Source organism: Cetorhinus maximus, chromosome 3 (assembly GCF_964194155.1).
Source record: "Cetorhinus maximus chromosome 3, sCetMax3.hap1.1, whole genome shotgun sequence".
Classification (NCBI taxonomy): domain Eukaryota; kingdom Metazoa; phylum Chordata; class Chondrichthyes; order Lamniformes; family Cetorhinidae; genus Cetorhinus; species Cetorhinus maximus.
The window spans coordinates 94,512,757-94,532,391 of NC_135881.1; the positions used below are offsets into that span (position 1 = coordinate 94,512,757).

A 19,635-nucleotide genomic window follows, 5' to 3' on the forward strand; every position below is an offset into this window, starting at 1 on the left:
TTTGCAGCTATTATTGGAATGTTTTTTGTATCCTCTATAGTGAACATAGAAGAAAAATATTTGTTAATTTCTTCCATTTCCTTATTATCTACTATTAACTCCCCACTGTCACTCTTTAGAGGGTCAACACTCACTTTACTTACTCTTTTCCTTTAAAAATACTTGTAGAAACTCTTGCTGTCCGTTTTACATTTCTAGTTAGCTTCCTCTCATTAATTTCTTTCTCTTGGTTAGCCTTTTAGTCATTTTCTGCCATTCTTTATATTCTGTCCAATCATCTGACCTGCCACTCACCTTTGTGGAATTGTATACTTTTTCCTTAAGTTTGATGCTTTCCTTAACTTCTTTAGTTAACCGCGGATGGTGGGTTCTCCCCTTAGAATTTTTCTTTATAATAGTTCTTTTTCTGAATACTCTGAAATATCCCCTTAAATGTCTGCCACAGCTTCTCCACTGATCTATCCTTTAGTCTAGTTTCCCAGTTCACTTCAGCTAGCTCAGCTTTCATCCCTACATAGTCACCCTTATTTAAGTTTAAGGTATTAATCTTACTGTCCTCACCTACACTCATACATTTACCCAGACCAGGGATTGAAGCCAAGTGCAATACCCCAACATCAAGAATGCAATTCACTAGTCTAACCAGAAAGATTAACCTGAGCGTACTTCACGCCACTGCAGTGAGCCAAACATGGGGACAACAGGGTTTGCAGAGAAGTGGGCATTGGCACATTCCTGTTTGCTTAGTCCCTCCCCGAACAGCATTCCAGCTATTTTTTGAAGGAGGGATGATTTGATGGCAAGGATATCAAAAAGGTAGTATTTTCAAAGGCAAATAAGAAATAACTCACATTCTGAATGCCTGTCAGCTCTGCATTAATTTCTTCCAGTTTATGTGATAATTGATCTGTGGATTTTTCCAGCTCCTTTAACTTCTTTAATTCAGCTTCCTCCTCAGGGCTGTTCTGCAAGTTGAGAGAAAACAATCAAATCAGGATGAATTTTTTTAAGAAAGGGTTGAGTGGGGTGGAGAAATTGCTTTATTGCACTTCACAAAGCATCATATATAGTTATTCCAAAAGTAATTTGTTCTGTTATTATGTAGGTAAATGTAGCAGCCACTTTGTACTGAGCAAGATCCCATAAACAGCAATAAAATGAACAACCGGTACATTTGTTTTTGGTAATATTGGTAAAAGGAAGAATGTTGACCAGGACACTGCCAAAGGAATTCCCTAAAAGTACCAATGTGTCCTTAAACGTTCCTTTGAACCAATGGAACAGACTATAGGGGTTCGTTTTAATATCTCATTGGAAGGATGGCAACTGCAAAAACGTAACACTCCTTCTGTTCTGCTTTGAAGTGTCAACTCAAATAACGTGCTCAAGCCTTGAAACATGCTCTCAGAGGCAAGAGTACTACAAAATAAACAAAAAGTAAAACACTGCAAATGCTGTCAACTGAGCCAGCCTGACACTATAAAGTATTAAGTAATCCTAAAATATCCAGGCTTGTAGGAAGTGGCAAGGCCAGAATGTTTAACCACTGATGTCAGGTTCCTAACTTCAGTGACTCAAAGAAAGTTAGCTTCATGATATATTGTTAGTTCTTTGACCAAAACAAACATTATCATTTGAAGGAATGGCAGTTATTTAACATACTGTTGATGGATTACTAAGATGAACAATCATGTTAAAATGTGTGAAGTGTCTTTCTGATTATACAGATTCATTATGCCTGTTGTGCCAGCTGACAGCAACCATTAAGTAATTCTTGCAGTGACTATATATAAGAAACAGATGAATTACTTACTTATCAAAACAAAGAATGCAGCCTAGGCATTTCCCTACAGAAGAAGTGACAATGCCATAGGCCAAGTCACCCAGACTCCTTTCATGCCCCTTATAGAATAACAGTAGCCTTGCAGCAGGTGATCTATCTACTCTGCTAAATGAGGAAATCATGCATGGGTGAGAAAACCCGGTGAAGGAAGGAGAAAATAAGAATACAGTTATCCTTCTTTTTAAAAAAGGAATATATAAATAACGTCAGGAAAGCACAAAATGGAAAGTCGTTCAAGATTTTAGATATTTTGCTGTAAAAACTCATTGACACGGAAAAATGATAGAATCTTACCTTTTTACCAATCATCATTATTTTACAGCCATTTTTAACACCAAGGACGGACAAAGGTTGTTCCATCTCTTTAAGAGATTTACCTACGTGACACAGAAAATAAAAACATTAAACATTAAAAATGTTGTAGTTATTGTGACACTTTTTGGGGCACAAGATAACTGATCTGACAAACGCAGTGTCTGAAGATTCCAATGTCTTTTGGTCGCCTGACAATTTAGGGGCTTGCAAGTTCAAATCCTGCCATGGGAAGTTATATTCTAAAAAAAAGTCAATTTGTAGGATACCACCAGAAAATGAAAGATGTCAGAAAACCTCAACTGGCTCACTAATGTGTTTCAGAGAAGAAAACTCCATTCCTACATGATCTGGCCTACATGTGACTGCAATCCCACACTACATGGTGATTCTTAATAATCTCAGGTCAATTCAGGATGGATAACAAATGCCGGCCCATCAGAGTTACTAAAATTCCAATGGCAAATTAATTTTTTTAAAAAGTGTGAAAAGATTTCACAGCTCTCAGCTTAAAATCCCTACATGTTGAGCATCTCAGGCAGTATGTCTTTGAACTGTAAAGGAGCGATGTTCCAAAGGTTGCAGGGTCTCAATAGGTACAACCCACACAGTGCTTGCTTAAACACATGTGGGGGTTAAGTAGAAGTGGAAACTTGGTATTCTTCACTTCTTCAGTAACATGGTGGAAAGAGAGTCACTGGACCTCTCATACACCATCATATGGTAGGTTCACCTGCAGCATTTTGAGATGCTCTTTTAAGTATTTTTTTTTGAGTCTTCACATTTTATTTTGCAACTACTGTACATGAACTACAGTACCACAGCAGATCAATGTACAAGATCTTCTCATCACCAGCATCTGAAGTGCCTCTAAATTGTTGGTCTTAGAAAAAGATGTATAAGCAGAAGCGTCAGAGTCCATTTGCCATGTAAGATTCAACAAAGCCTGATCAGTACTGCATCTTCAGTAGTTGTTCACCTGGACCTCTGTCTCATCTTTCGTCTTTTACGCTTCAGCCTGTGCACACGCTTCTTCCGCCACTTAGCTTTCATGTCGACAAGGGTCTCAAAATCCCATAACCGAGAAGCTTCAATTAAACAAATCAGTTAAATTAGATGAGACAGAGTCAGGTGATAGGGCAAAGTTTTAAGACAAACAGCAAGTGCCTGAATATACTCAGACAGAGAGTAGACTTCAAATCGAGTTGGTGAGGTTGAAGTCTCCTCCTCCATCTAGTACAGAATTGGTTGGATCATTCATTTTGTCCACCCAAATAATCGCCTATGGCTATTTTTACACTTAATTCAGTTTCTAATTGTGTTCTTGTTTCCTCTATAATTACAACTTTATTAATTAAATCCTTTTATTATGACAGGGATTTAAAATCTTTCTTTTTCTGCTAAATTCTGAAGAAATTGTCCTTAAGTAGAAAATTACAAACCATGCTACTGGACAGCCAGAGTCTTGAGTCTGAAGCATTTTAACCTATTTAATTACAAAACAGCAATTCTAAATCACACTGTTTGTGACAATCTAGGAGATTATTAAGAGTCACCTATGTTGTGTGGGACTGAAGTCGCATCAAGGGCAGCAGATAGATGGAAACACCATCACCTGGAAGTTCCCCTCCAAGTCACTCACTATCCTGACTTGGAAATATATCACATTTCCTTCACTGTCGCTGGGTCAAAATCCTGGAACTGCCTAACAGCACTGTGGATGTACCTACACCACATGGACTGCAGCAGTTCAAGGCGGCAGCTCACCATCACCTCCTCAAGGGCAACTAGGAATGGGCAATAAATGCTGGCCCAGCCAGCGAAGCCCACATCCCGTGAATGAATAAAAAAGTAGACATATTTAAGTTTCTAAGAGGTTATCATTTAGAACAATTGGAGGTTTTTTTAAATGCATATGCATATTGTCAAGAAGATATAATGTCAATAATGTTATTGGAAATTATTTTAAAATAGAGGTTAGTGGTGTATGTGTGTGTTAATTGGATTAAAGCTAGCTTGTCTAGAGGCTTTGATTATATAGAAGAGAAGTAGGTTTGAAATGGTAATTAGATAAACACAGGGAAATAAAAGGTGAGGTGTGAAGGGGGCAATTTGCATTTTTAAATAAACTATTCAAAAGAGCAGGTGAAATATTACACCTAACCAGGTGAAGCTCAGAAACTATGTATTTATTTTTCTCAAAGCTTACGAGTAAAGTGGGTATTATGAAAGGGTTTTATTGTTAGTAGATTTAATGTTAAAAAAAACCTAGTGACAATGATAATTTGCATTCAAAGAGGAAAATATGTATAAAGGAAGAGACAGCTGTTGGTAAAAGGAGGAGAAATTCTAAGATCTAAGTTCTTATTACTACTGAATTCAAAGCCTGCATCTCGAAATATACAAATTGCAAAAATGGGTTATGACAGTTGTTTCAAGTTTCCCTCTGAGGTTTGAACAACTCAGCCATTACCATCAACTGTTAGAATAATATACATATTAATAAAGCTGCTATTTTAACTTACCAAGTGACGGGGGTTCAGGATGATACTTGAGGTTGATGAATAAGATCTCAGAAAGGTACAAAGCAATGGGCATTTGGGTAGTGACGGAAGGGTGAGAGGGCCGAGTGAGGCACCCAGACCGCACCGTTTGGACGGCAACAGTTTCTAATTTACATGAAGAGCTGGAATTTAGCAACTGAATATCAATTCGCTAAACACACTGGCAAAACTAAACTGGAGGGGCAATTATATTAGAAGAGACAGCCTAGGAGCTACAAACCAATACAACACCTTTAAGGTGACAAAATGTTTCAAGACACATCACAGGAGCATTATAAAAGAAAATATGACATCAAACCACATATGGAGATATTTAGATCATAGGACCAAAGGCTTGGTCAATGAGATCTTAAAAGGCAGAAAGCAAGGTAGAGAGGTCAGGAGATGCAGGAAGGAAATTTCAGAGTTTAGGTGCTTGGCAGCTAAAAGCATAGCCACCAATGGTAGAGCGATTAAAATCAGGGGTGCTCAAGAGGCCAGAATTAGATGTACAGATATCAGAGAATTGTGGGGCTGGGGGAGAATATAGAGCTAGGGAGAGTTAAGGCCACAGAAGATCTGAAAACAAGGATGAGAATTTTAAACTCAAGACGTTGCTTGGCCAGAGCCAATGTTGGTCAGAGAGCACAGGGGTGACGGGGAACAGAATTGATGCACATTAAGACAAAGCCTGTAGAGTTTTGGATGGCCAGAAGTTTACAGAGGGTAGAATGTGGGAGACCAGCCGTGAGAGCGTTGGAAAAGTTAAGTCTAAAGGATACAAAGGTACGAATGAGGATTTCAGCAGCAGGTCAGCTAAAAAAGCGGTGAAGTAATTGCACAGTGTTCAGGACCATGCTCAACTCCTCAGTTACTGAACAGTCCGTACTTGCATGCAGCAAGATCTGGACAATGCCCAAGTTTGGGCTAATAAGTGAAAAGTGACATTCACGCCACGAGTGCCAGACATTGATCATCTTCAATGGCATTACCATTGCTGGCTCCCCAACTATCAACATCCTGGGGGCTGCCATTGACCAGAAACTGAACTGGACCAGCCATATAAATACTGTGGCTACAAGGGCAGGTCAGAGGATAAGAATTCTGTGTTAACTCACCTCCTGACTCCCCAAAGCCTGACCACAACCTACAAGGCACAAGTCTGATGGAACACTCTATACCTGCCTGGATCAGTACAGCTCCAACAACACTGAAGAGCTTTGAAACCATCCAAGGCAATACAGCCCGCTTGATCGGTAACCTGTCCATCACCTGATATGTTCACTTCCTCCACCACCAACACACATTGGAAGTAGTATATACCGTCTACAAGGTGCACTGCAGGAACTCATCAAGATTCCTTCAACAGCAAATTCCAAATCGCAACCTCTATCACGTAGGAAAACAAGAGCAGCAGACGCACAGGAACACTAACTCCAATTTCCCTCCAAGTCGCTCACCATCCTGACTTGGAACTATATCACTGTTCCTTCATTTTCACTGGTTCAAAATCCTGAAACTCATTCCCTAACAGAACTGTAGGTGCACCTCTGCCAGATGGACTGCAGCAGTTCAAGAAGTCAGCTCACCACTACCTTCTCAAGTGCAATTAGGGATGGGCAACTCCCTCTCTCAGCTGATGAATCAGAGCTCCTCCATGTTGAACGGATCTTGGAGGAAGCACTGAGTGTGGCAAGGGTGCAGAATGTGCTCCAGGTGGGGGACTTCAAAGTCCATCACCAAGAGTGGTTCAGTAGCACCACTGCTGACCAAGCTGCCCGAGTCCTAAAGGGCATAGCTGCTAGACTGGGTCTGCAACAGGTGGTGAGGGAGTCAACATGAGGGAAAACATACTTGACCTCACCCTCACCAACCTCCCTGCCGCAAAGGCATCTGTCCATGGCAGTATCAGTAGGAGTGACCACCACAGAGTCATTGTGGAGACCAAGTCCCGCCTTCACATTGAGAATACCCTCCATTGTGTTGTGTGGCACTACCACCATGCTAAATGGGATAGATTTCAAACAGATCTAGCAACTTAAGACTGGGCATCCATGAGGTGCTGTGGGCCATCAGCAGCAGCAGAATTATACTCGAACACAATCTATAATCTCATGGCCCGGCATATCCCCAACTCTACCACTACCATCAAGCCAGGGGATCAACTCTGGTTCAATGAAGAGTGCAGGAGGGCATGCCAGGAGCAGTGCCAGGCATACTTAAATATGAGATATCAACCTGCTGAAGCTATAATCCAGGACTTCTTGCATGCCAAACAGCATAAACAACAGGTGATAGACAGAGCTAAGAGAACCCACAACCAACAGATCAGAACTAAGGTCTGCAGTCCTGCCACATCCAGTCGGGAATGGCGGACAATTAAACCACTCACTGGAGGAAGAGCCCAACACATCCTCAATGATGGAGGAGCCCAGCACATCAGTGCAAAAGATGAGGCTGAAGCATTTGTTATAATCTTCAGCCCAGAAGTGCCAAGTGGATGATCCATCTCAACCTTCTCCGGAGATCCCCAGCATCACAGATGCCAGTCTTCAGACAATTCGAGTCACTTCACATATCATCAAGAAATGGCTGAAGGCACTGGATACTGCAAAGGCTATGGGCCCTGACAATTTCCAGCAATTGTACTGAAGACTTGTGCTCCAGAACTTGCCATGCCCTTAGCCAAGCTGTTCCAGTACAGCTACAACACTGGCATCAGCCCAGCTATGTGGAAAATTGCCCAGGTATGTCCTGTACACAAAAAGCAGAACAAATCCAACTCGGCCAATTACCACCTCATCAGTCTACTCTCAATCATCAGTAAAGTGACGGAAGGTGTCATCAACAGTGCTATCAAGCAGCACTTGCTTAGCAATAACCTGCTCACTGTCACTCAGTTTGGGTTCCACCAGGACCACTCAGCTCCTGCTCTCATTGCAGCCTTGGGTCAAGCATGGACAAAAGAGCTGAACTTCCGAGGTGAGGTGAAAGTGACCCTTGACATCAAGGCCACGCTTGATCGAGTGTAACCTCCAGGAGCCCTCGCAAAATTGGAGTCAATGTGAATCAGGGAGAAAACTCTCCACTAATTGGAGTCATACCTAGCACAAAGGAAGATGGTTGTGGTTGTTGGAGGTCAGTCATCTCAGCTCCAGGGCATCACTGCAGGAGTTCCCCAGGGTAGTGGCTCAGCCCAACCATCTTCAGCTGCTTTATCAACGACCTTCATTCCATCATAAGGTCAGAAATGGGATGTTCGCTGATTGCACAATGTTCAGCACCATTTGCGACTCCTCAGATACTGAAGCAGTCCATGTCCAAATGCAGCAAGACCTGGACAATATCCAGGCTCTGGCTGACAAGTGGTATGTAACATTCGTGCCACACAAGTGTCTGGCAATGACCATCTCCAACAAGAAAGAATCCAACCATCGCCCCTTGACATTTAACGGCATTACTATCACTGAATCTCCCACTATCAACATCCTGGGAGTTACCATTGATAAGAAACTGAACTGGACTAGCCATATAAATACTGTGGCTACAAGAACAGGTCAGAGGCTAGGAATAATGCAGTGAGTAACTCACCTCCTGACTCCCTAAAGCCTGTCCACCATCTACTAGGCACAAGTCAAGAGTGTGATGGAATACTCCCCACTTGCCTGGATGAGTGCAGCTCCCACAACACTCAAGAAGCCTGACACCATCCAGGACAAAGCAGCCGCTTGATTGGCACCACATCCATAAAAAACATTCACTCCCTCCACCACCGACGCACAGTAACAGCAGTGTGTACCATCTAAAAGATGCACTGCAGGAATTCACCAAGGTTCTTTCGACAACATCTTCGAACCCATGACAGGTACCATCTAGAAGGACTAGGACAGCAGATAGAGGAGAAAATCACAACCTGGAAGCTCCCCTCCAAGTAACTCACCATCCTAGCTTGGAAATATATCGCCATTCCTTCGCTGTGACTGAGTCAAAATCCTGGAACTCCCTTCCTAACAGCCCTGTGGGTGTACCTACATCATAAGGACTGCAGCGGCTCAAGAAGGCAGCTCACCACCGCCTTCTCAAGGACAATTAGGGATGAGCAATAAATGCTGGCCCAGCCAGCAAAACCCACATTCCCATTAATGAATAAATAATAAAAATGAAATAAATTTTAACAGTCCACATAAGAACAGAAATGCTGTACTCCATGAATGGTGCTGAGAAAGAACAGATCATGTTGAATGAGATTAAAGGTTATTAACAGATGGCAGTTAACATGACTAGTCATTTCAGACCACTGAACAAAATGAATAGAGTGCTGAACTGTATCGCTGAAACAGTACAATACAGTACAATTCGACGAAGTCAAAGATAAAACTATAGTGCGCCTTGGGCATAGCCAAGCTAGATTATTAGAACTGTGTGTACTGTGACATTCAAATTCTGGTGGCAGTGCATAGTACACCATGAAATTATTCCCTCGAGTCAGAGAATTGAGCTATGAAAAAAATGGAAAAACTTCGGCCTTTCAGCCTTAACAAGGCCACTACGCCTCATATAGGTATGGTATAGAAAAGGTAAACCCAGTAGATTACTTCATATTAAACAGTAAGGCAAATGAACACAAATTCAAAGACAAACATACATCCTGGGAGTTACCATTGACAAGAAACTGAACTGGACTAGCCATATAAATTCTGAAGGTTGTACATACAAAGTGCAGTGAACATAGGCACAGTGGAAGCAAAGAAAACCCACAATCAACTGAATGCACTGATCGATGACTATAGCTTCCTTTAGGATAAGCTAAGATGGCTCCAATGGTCTTGCTATTCTCTATTCATCCTGCAATTTGATGCATTATTGTTATATTTTTAGCTCAATATATACACAGTAATCTGCTCTATACATTCCCAGGCAATATAGATTTGCTCAAGTTGTGAAAGTTCAAGAATATCCAATAAAATACCAAAAGCTTTCTCTTGTTAAGGTCGTGTAACAGTTACAGCAAAGCAAGAAATTACCAAATCATCTCAAGTTTGTGGAATTTTTGGATTTCAAGGTCAGTGATCAGAATGGAACTTATTTTCCACTTGTTGATATTCAATGTTTTCATGCACTCGTCAAATTCCTGACACTTACCATACCAACTATACAGAACAAAGTCTCCCAAATATTGTCATGTTTTGTACTAAACCACATCACCATCAGAAGTTACATTTTGAATGCTTGAAATCAAACTAAGTAGGGGCCTTCAAACCAAGATAAACAGAATGACAGGATCACAGAATTGTTACAGCACAGAAGGAGGCTATTCAGCCCATCGTGTATGTACCGGGTCTCCAAATTAGCAATTCGGAAGGGAGGGGCCAAAGTGAACATAGGTCCCTTAGAGAATGAGGCTGAGGAATAATAATGTGGAACCAGGAAATGGCAGAGGAGTTGAATAAATACTTTGCTTCAGTATTCACGGTAGAAGTTACTAATAGCATTCTAAAATTACTAAATAATCAAGGGGCAAAAGCGGGGGAGGAAATAAATACAGTAATTATCACTAGATGAAAAGTACCAGGGAAACTAATGGGGCTAAAGGCCGATAAGCCCCCTGGACCTGATGGGTTGCATCCCACGATATTAAAGGAAGTAGCTACAGAGAATGCAGTGGTAGTAATCTTCCAAGAATCCTTAGATTCTGGAGAAGTCCCAGAGGATTGGCAAATGGCCAATGTAACACCCTTATTCAAAAAGGGAGGGAGACAAAAACTGATAACAATAGGCCGGTTAGCTTAACATCTGTCATTGGGAAAATGTTGGCGTCTATTACAAAGAATGTAATAGCAGAGCATTTAGAAATACATAATCTAATCAAGTAGAGTCAGCATGGCTTGATGAAGGGGAAATCATGCTTAACAAATTTATTAGAATTCTTTGAGGAGGTAACAAGCAGGATAGATAAAAGGGAAAAGTTAACATACAAGTTCAACAGGTAATAAGGAAGGCAAAAGGAATGTTGGCCTCTATTTCTAAGGGGATGGAGTATAAAAATAGGGAAGTCTTGCTAAAACTATACAAGGCACTAGTTAAACCACACCTGGAATACTGTGAACAATTTTGGTCTCCTTATCCAAGGAAAGATAGAACCATAGAACACTACAGCACAGAAAACAGGCCATTCGGCCCTTCTAGTCTGTGCCGAAATATTATTCCGCTAGTCCCATTGACCTGCACCTAGTCCATAACCCTCCAGATCTCTCCCATCCATGTATCTATCTAATTTATTCTTAAAACTTAAGAGTGAGCCTGCATTTACCATGTCAGATGGTAGCTCGTTCCACACTCTCACCACTCTCTGAGTGAAGAAGTTCCCCCTAATGTTCCCCCTAAACCTTTCCCCTTTCATCCTAAAGCCATGTCCTCTCGTGTTTATTTCTCCTAATCTAAGTGGAAAGAGCCTACTCGCATTTACTCTGTCTATACCCCTCACAATTTTGCAAACTTCTATCAAATCTCCCCTCATTCTTCTACGCTCCAAGGAATAAAGTCCTAACCTGTTTAATCTTTCCCCGTAACTCAACTCCTTAAGACCCAGCAACATCCTAGTAAATCTTCTCTGCACTTGCTCAATCTTACTGATATCCTTCCTGTAGTTAGGCAACCAGAACTGCACACAATACTCCAAAGTTGGCCTCACCAATGTCTTATACAACCTCACCGTAACATCCCAACTCCTATACTCAATACTTTGATTTATGAAGGCCAGTATGCCAAAAGCTTTCTTTACAACCTTGTCTACCTGTGACGCCACTTTCAGGGAATTATGTATCTGAACTCCCAGATCCCTTTGTTCCTCCGCACTCCTCAGTGCCCTACCATTTACTGTGTATGTCCTACCTTGGTTTGACCTTCCAAAATGTAACACCTCACACTTTTCCGCATTAAATTCCATCTGCCATTTTCTGGCCCATTTTTCCAGTTGGTCCAGATCTCTCTGCAAGCTTTGAAAGCCTTCCTCGCTGTCCACAACGCCTCCAATCTTAGTGTCATCAGCAAACTTGCTGATCCAATTCACCACATTATCATCCAAATCATTGATATAGACAACAAACAACAATGGTCCCAGTACAGATCCCTGAGGCACACCACTAGTCACAGACCTCCAGTCTGAGAAGCAATCATCCACTACCACTCTCTGTCTTCACCCACACAGCCAATTTCGAATCCAGTTTACAACCTCTCCATGGATACCAAGTGTCTGAACCTTCTGAACTAACCTCCCATGTGGGACCTTGTCAAAGGCCTTACTAAAGTCCATGTAGACAACATCCACAGCCTTTCCTTCATCTACTTTCTTGGTAACCTCCTCGAAAACCTCTACAAGGTTCGTTACCACGCACAAAGCCATGCTGACTATCCTTAATCAGCCCTTGGCTGTCCAAATAATTGTATATCCGATCTCTCAGAACACCTTTCAATAATTTACCTACTACTGACGTCAGGCTCACTGGCCTATAATTACCTGGTTTACTTTTGGAGCCTTTTTTAAACAACGGAACAACATGAGCTACCTTCCAATCCTCCAGCACCTCACCCGTGGCTAAGGACATTTTAAATATTTCTGCCAGGGCCCCTGCAATTTCTACATTAGACTCCCTCAAGGTCCGAGGGAATATCATGTCAGGCCCGGGGGATTTATCTACCTTTATTCGCTGTAAGGCAGCAAGCACCTCCTCCTCTTTAATCTCTATATGTTCCATGAAACTACTGCTTGTTTCCCTTCCTTCCTTACACACTATGCCAGTTTCCTGAGTAAATACTGAGGCAAAAAAACTGTTTAAGATCTCCCCCATCTCGTGAGGCTCCACTCATAGACGGCCACTCTGATCTTCAAGGGGACCAATTGTGTCCCTTACTATCCTTTTACTCTTAATATACTTGTAGAAACCCTTCGGGTTTACCTTCACATTATCTGCCAAAGCAACCTCATGTCTTCTTTTTGCCTTCCTGATTTCCTTCTTTAGTATTTTCTTATATTTTCTATACTCTACAAGTACCTCATTTGCTCCTTGTTGCCTATACCTGCTATACACCTCTTTCTTCTTCTTAACCAGATCGCCAATATCCCTTGAAAACCAAGGTTCCCTATGCCTGTTAACTTTGCCTTTAATCCTGACAGGAACATGCAAACTCTGCACTCTCAAAATTTCGCCTTTGAATGCCTTCCACTTACTGAACACATCCTTGCCAGAAAACAACTTATGCCAATCCACTCTTCCTAGACCCTTTCTCATTTCCATAGATATACTGGCATTGGAGGCAGTCCAGAGAAGGCTCACTAGGCTGACCTCGGGTATGGAGGGATTTTCTTATGAGGAGAGGTTGAGCAGGTTAGGCCTGTACTCATTTGAATTTAGAAGAATGACAGGTGACCCTATTGAAACATAAAAGATTCTTAGGGGGCTTGACAGGGTAGATGCTGAGAGGTTGTTTCCCCTTGTGGGAGCATCTAGGATCAGAGGGCATAAACTCAGTGAGGGGATGCCCATTCAAAACAGAGATGAGGAGGAATTTCTTCTCTCAGAGGGTAGTCAATCTGTGGAATTCTTTACTGCAGAAGGGTCAAAAGGCTGGGTCATTAAGTATATCCAAGGCTGAGATAGACAGGTTTTTAATCAGTAAGGGAATCAAGGGTTATGGGGAAAAGGTAGGAAAGTGGAGTTGAGGATTATCAGATCAGCCATGATCTCATTGAATGGCGGAACAGATTCGATGGGCTGAATGACCTATTTCTGCTCCTACATCTTATGGTCATTCCCCCACCTTCTCCCCATAACCCTGCACATTCTTCCATTTCGGATAATAGTTCTAATTCCTTTTTAAATGCCTTGATTCAACCTGCCTCCACCACACTCAGGTGCTATGTGAAACAGCTTTTTCTCGTATCATTTTTGCTTCTTTTGTCAATTACTTCAAATCTGTGCTCTCTTGTTCTCAATCCTTTCGCAAGTGGGGACAGTTTCTCCCAACCTAATCTGTCCAGGTCCCTCATGATTTTGAATACCTCTATCAAATCTCCTCTCAGCCTTCTCTTTTGCAAGGAGACCAGTCCCAACTTCTCCGATTTACCTACATAGCTGAAGTACCTCATCCCTGGAGACATGCTGGGGAATCTTTTCTGTAACCTCTCCACTGCCTTCATATCCTTCCTAAAATCTGGACGCAATACTCCAGCTGAGGCTGAACTAGCATCTTATACAAGTTCAAGGTAATCTCCTTGCTCTTGTACTCTATGCTCCTGTTAATAAAGCCTAGGATACTGTATGCTTTGTTAACTGCTCTTTAAACCAGTCCTGCTACCTTTAATGACTTATGCACATATACATCTCAGTCCCTCTGCTCCTGCACCCCCTTTTAGAGTTGTACCCTTTATTTTATATTGTCTCTCCATGTTCTTCCTACCAAAATGAATCATTTCACATTTCTCTACATTGAGCTTCACCTGCACTTGTCTGCCAATTCCACCAACTTGTCTATGTCCTTTTGAAGTTCTACACTATCCTCCTCACAGGTCACAATGCTTCCAAGTTTCATATAATCAGCAAGTTCCTGTACACCAACGTTCAAGCCATTAATATAGATCAGGAAAAGCAAGGTTTCCGACACTGACCCCTGGGGAACTCCACTGCAAACCTTCCCCAGCCCGAAAAACATCTATCAACAACTATTCTCTGTTTCCTGTCATCCAGCCAATTTCACATCCATGTTCCTATTGTCCCTTTTATTACATGAGCTATAACTTTGCTCACAAGTCTGTTGTGTGGCACTATATCAAATGCCTTTTGGAAGTCCATCTACATTACATCAACGGCATTGCCCTTATCAACCTTCTTTGTTACCTCTTCAAAAAATTCCAGCCAGTTAGTTAAACATGATGTTCCATTAACAGATCAGCACTGGCTTTCCTTAAGTAACCCAGATTTATCCACTTGACTTATTAATTTTGACCTAATTATTGTTTCTAGAAGTTTCCCTACCACTGACTGGTCTGTAATTGCTCGGCTTATCTTTACAGCCTTTTTTGAACAAGGGTGTAACATTTGCAATTCTCCAGTCCTCTGGCATCATCCCTGAGTCTAAGGAAGACTGGAAAATTATGGCCCATGCCTCTGCAATTTCCACACTCACTTCCTTCAGTATCCTTAGATGCATCCAGCCCTGAAGCCTTATCAACTTTAGGAATATACAGCCTGTCTAATACCTCCTCCCTATCAATTTTAAATCCATCTAGATGTATAATTACCTCCTCTTTCACCGTGTCCAGGGTAGCATCTTCTTCCTTGCTAAAGAGAGATGCAAAGTATTAATTTAATAATTCCCCCTGCCTCCATGAATAGATCCACTTTTACTCCCTTGTACTATTTATATGCCTACAGAAGACTTTGGGATTCCCTTTTATGTTAGCTGCCAGTGTCTTTTCATAATTCCTCTTCACTTCTCTTATTTGCTTTTCACTTCCCCTCTGAACCTTCTCTATTCAGACTGGTTCTCCACTGTATTATCCACCTGACATCTGTCATAAATACACTTTTTCTTATTCATCTTAATCGCTATCTCTTTTGTCATCCAGGAAGGTCTGGATTTGTTTGCCCTATCTTACCCCTTCAAGGGGATAAACCTTGGCTGTGCCGCACTATTTCTTCATTGTTCAGCTAGCGTTTTCCACCAACTGTGAGAAATGGGTGTTATTTTCTTTAATATTTTGGGGGAATCCTGTGTTATTCTGTAAAGAAGGATGGGTGTCTGTGTGCATGTGTGAGAGTTAATTAAGCTGGGCAAGAGATTGATAGGGGTGAGGTTGACTGGGGGCTTAAAACATGAAAGGATAGAGGTGTTAACTTTGAGGTACAAATAAATAGGTTACTTAAAAATACAAATGTTAGATGTAAGTTGTGAGTTTGAATATCAAAAGGGAGTCAGAGGTATCAAAAAACATATTTGCGTCTTGCAGGAGTTCCATAGGTAAACAATAGTGGGGTATTATATTTTATTGACCCGAAGGCAATCACAAGATAGAGACAAAATATTTTATATTTGGAAGGATTTGAGTTCCAAAGAGGTGTAAGAACAATGGAACCGGGTGAAAGGGGAAAAAGATATTTTAGAGTTGCTGTGGAGAGTTTAGGGGATGGAGATACTTGGAGCTGTTTGAGCTGTTGAGCAATAAGCTGGAGCTCTGAGCTGGGAGAGGATGCTGTTTTAACCAGCCATCCAGTTAAGCCAGAAAAGTCTTGGGTTGCAACAAGCAGTTTTATTCTGAAATGGATTCCACCGCAGAGTGGAAGAGGGTAGAGGTCATGTGGTAGGCCTTTATTGAAGTTACAGCAGTTTGCCTTATGTAATATTACTGGGTTTCTTTTACAGTTAACAACTATAAGGGAGTGTTGCCTAGAAGTGTTACTTGTGGGTCTGACGAAGTAGAGTGTCTTTCTGGGGAATGTTTTGTAAGACTAACTTTAATTGTGTAACTGTAAACTTGTGTGCTTAAGTTTTTTTTACTCTTGTTAATAAAACTTTTACTTTTAATTCTTTAAATCCCAAAAGTGTTACTGGGCCTCATACTTCTGAGAACGGTACATCGTCGTCTTGTTTTCAGAATACAAAAAAATGGTTATAGCCCATAAGCCAAGCTTCCTCTGGGATTTGGTTTGCGCTGCAATTAACACCAGCTGTGGTCATAACACAACCTTTGATTCTAATTTATTCACCCCAGATCCATTCTTACACCATTGAAGTTGCCTTTCCCAAGATAATTATTCTTACTGTAGAATTTTCTTTGTCCTTTTCCATAGCCAACCTGAACCTTATGATACAATGAACACTGTACCCTAACTATTCTCCGACTGATATAAGATCCACTTGGTCCACCTCATTCCCAAGAACCAGGTCTAAGGGTGCCTCCTCTCTCACTGGACTAAAAACATACCACTGTAGAAAATTTTCCTGAACACAGTCCCAGAATTCTTGCCCTCTCTGCCCTTTACATTATTACTATTCCCAGCCTGCATTCGCATAATTAAAGTCCCCCGTTATAACTACTCTATAATTCTTGCACCTCTCTGTAACTTCTTTGCAAATTTGTTCCTCTACATCATTCCCACTAGTTGGTGGCCTATAGACTATACCAGCAATGTAACTGCACTTTTTTGTTCCTTAGCTCTAGCCAAATAGATTCTGCCCTTGACCCTTTTGGGGTATCTTCGCTCTCCAGCACTGCAATGCTCTCCTTAATCAATATTGCAACTCCTCCCCTTTTTCTTCCTTTCCTATCTTTCCTGAAATTCTTGTATCCAGGAATATTTAATACCCAGTCCCGCCCTTCTTTGAGCTAGGTCTCTGTTATAGCCACAACATCGTATTTCTACATGTCAGTCTGCACCTGTAACTCACCAATCTTATTTGTCAAACTCCGCGCTTTCACATACATGCAATACCCCTGACTTAGGCTTTATTACTTTCTCCTTTACTTTGACCCCACATAATAATTTACTATCCCTTACACTAATTACTATCTATCTCTCCAGTATTCTGTGCACTTTGGTATTCCTCTCTCATATTACCTTCCCATAACCTTGCCAAGTTAGTTTAAACTCTCCCCAACAGCACTAACAAATCACCCGTAAAGAACTCATTCTCAGCTCTATTTAGGCGCAACCTGTCCAGCCTGTACAGGTCCCATCTCCACAGAGCCAGTCCCAATGTCCCAAGAATCTAAAGCCTTCCCTCCTGCACCATCTTTCCAGCCATGCATTCATCTTTTTTAACCTCCTACTTCTGGGGTTCTACTTGTTCATTTTCTCCCTAGCTCCCTAAAATCTAGCTGCAGAACTATATCCCTTTTTCTGCCAATGTCATTCATACCAATGTGGACAACTCCTGGTTGTTCACACTCTCCCCTCAGGGTGCTCTGGAGCTGTTCATCCTTGACCCTAGCATCAGGGAGGCAATACACCATCTTGAGTTCACATCTGCAGCTGCAAAAATGTCTTTCTATTCCCCTGACTATCGAATCATCTATCACTATTGCTCTTCCCTGTACCGCTGTATTGTTCCCCCTGTACATCTGAGCAACCTGTGGTGCCATGGACTTTGCTCTGGCTGCAGTACCCAGATGCACCATCACTCTCATGAGTATTCAGAATACTAGTTAGAGAGTGGGATGACTCAGGGGACTCCTGCACTGCCTGTTTCTTTTTGACTCCGGTGGTCATCCATTCTCTCTCTCCCTGTATACTCTTAAGCTGCAGGCTGACCACATCTATAAACCTGTGATCCACAAAGCTCTCAACCTCACATTGCATCGCTGTTGTTCAAGTTCCGAAACCTGAAACTCAAGCTGCTGCAATTGACAACACTTTCTGCACAAATGACACGGGAAGGAGGGCATAAAGCAGTGCACAAAAGAGCGAGAGTTCACTGCATGAACGGCAAGGAGTGAGAACACAGCGGGACATAAAGCAGCTATTCCACCAGGATCCAGTCTGTGGGTTCAACACCCGTGTTCAGAAGGGAAAAATGAGGTGTGACATCACAGGGAAGAGGTAGGTGACTGGCTGGTGGGTATTTCCTACTTATTTTATTTAAACCAGGGAATAAACTGGTGAGTATTTTTTTTTAAAAGTAAGGTTTATTACTAGTAAGGTGTATTAAGTATCAGTATTAGTAAGGTTTATTAGTATTGGTAAGGTTTGTTAATAGTAGTAAGATTTATTAGCAGTAACAAGGTTATTGATTAACAGATAAAGGAATGGCGGGATTGCTCCAACCTCTAGAGTGTACAGCCTGTGCTCACTCCATGAAAAGAATTTCATCCTGTCAGCGAAGTCTGCATTCTAATTCTGCAGTCATAAGTTTGTCTTTGAATTTGATGTTTTATTAATCTACAACATTCAGCTTTCCCAAAGAGGACTGTAAATGTGGTTTCTGTCCAATAAACTACAAAACTCTTTGTTTTACCTTTAAGCACAGAAATGTTATTCCATTCTCAAAATGATTGAAGTACCCATGACAATAATTTGGCAAGTTTTGTTCAGACAGTCTTATCATTAAATTTCCAATGAGACAAACTCTTTAGTAAGCAATAACCACAATTAGGATCAAGGCAAACTATTTCATGCATTACCCATTCTACTAGCAAATTATGCATACCTTTAAAGATTAGTTTCTGCAGTTGCTGAGGTACCCCAGTGACTTGAGCAATAACTGTTGCCATGTCCTGTAATGTAGGCTCACATCCTTCCTGTCCTGCAGAAATTTCAATCTTGTGTTTTGAACTGCCTAAGAATGAAATACCAATTCACATCAGTAAACATCATTATGTCTTGACCCTTATTCCACGACACTTTTTTGAAAAGGCACTCTGCACCAAAACAAAGAACAGATGAACATAGCTCACATACAAATAATTTGCATCAGTTTTAACTGCTGCACACAGCATACACAATGAGATCTAGGCCTTGTGATTCAGACTACTTCTTCTCCATATCTAAACATCCCCATATTCATGTGCCACAATATCGTATGTGCGGTAAAAATGGACAATTTTATTCATGGAATCATACAATGGTTACAGCACAGGAGACCATTCAACCCTTCAAGTCTGTGCCAGTTCTCAGCAAGAGCAACTCAGTCCCACTCCCCTGCCTTTTCCTCGGAACCCTACAATTTTTTCCCTCTTCAGGTAATTATTCAATTCCCTTTAGATATCCACGATTGAATCTGCCTCTACCACAATATAAGGCAGCGTATTACAGACCCTAACATTTACTCAGTTTTCATTATCACCTACAGACCTTACAGTCGGTGAACAGATGTATCAGAGGTTACCCTGTCCCTCGATCGCTGCAAACACAGACCTATTGTATTGCACCGACCTGACTCGGA

The 19,635-nt window shown here is 41.5% G+C and overlaps 1 protein-coding gene across 1 annotated transcript in view; it reads right to left on the minus strand.

The window, feature by feature from the left end:
• bag1 (BCL2 associated athanogene 1) overlaps positions 1-19,635 on the minus strand; it is a 34,168-nt gene that overhangs the window by 14,160 nt on the left and 373 nt on the right. Inside the window, exons 2-4 of the mRNA XM_078538741.1 lie at positions 18,901-19,029; positions 2,138-2,220; positions 852-965 (exon numbers count right to left, since the gene is read on the minus strand). Coding sequence (XP_078394867.1) covers positions 852-965; positions 2,138-2,220; positions 18,901-19,029 — 326 coding nt within the window. The remainder of the gene's footprint in view (positions 1-851; positions 966-2,137; positions 2,221-18,900; positions 19,030-19,635) is intronic.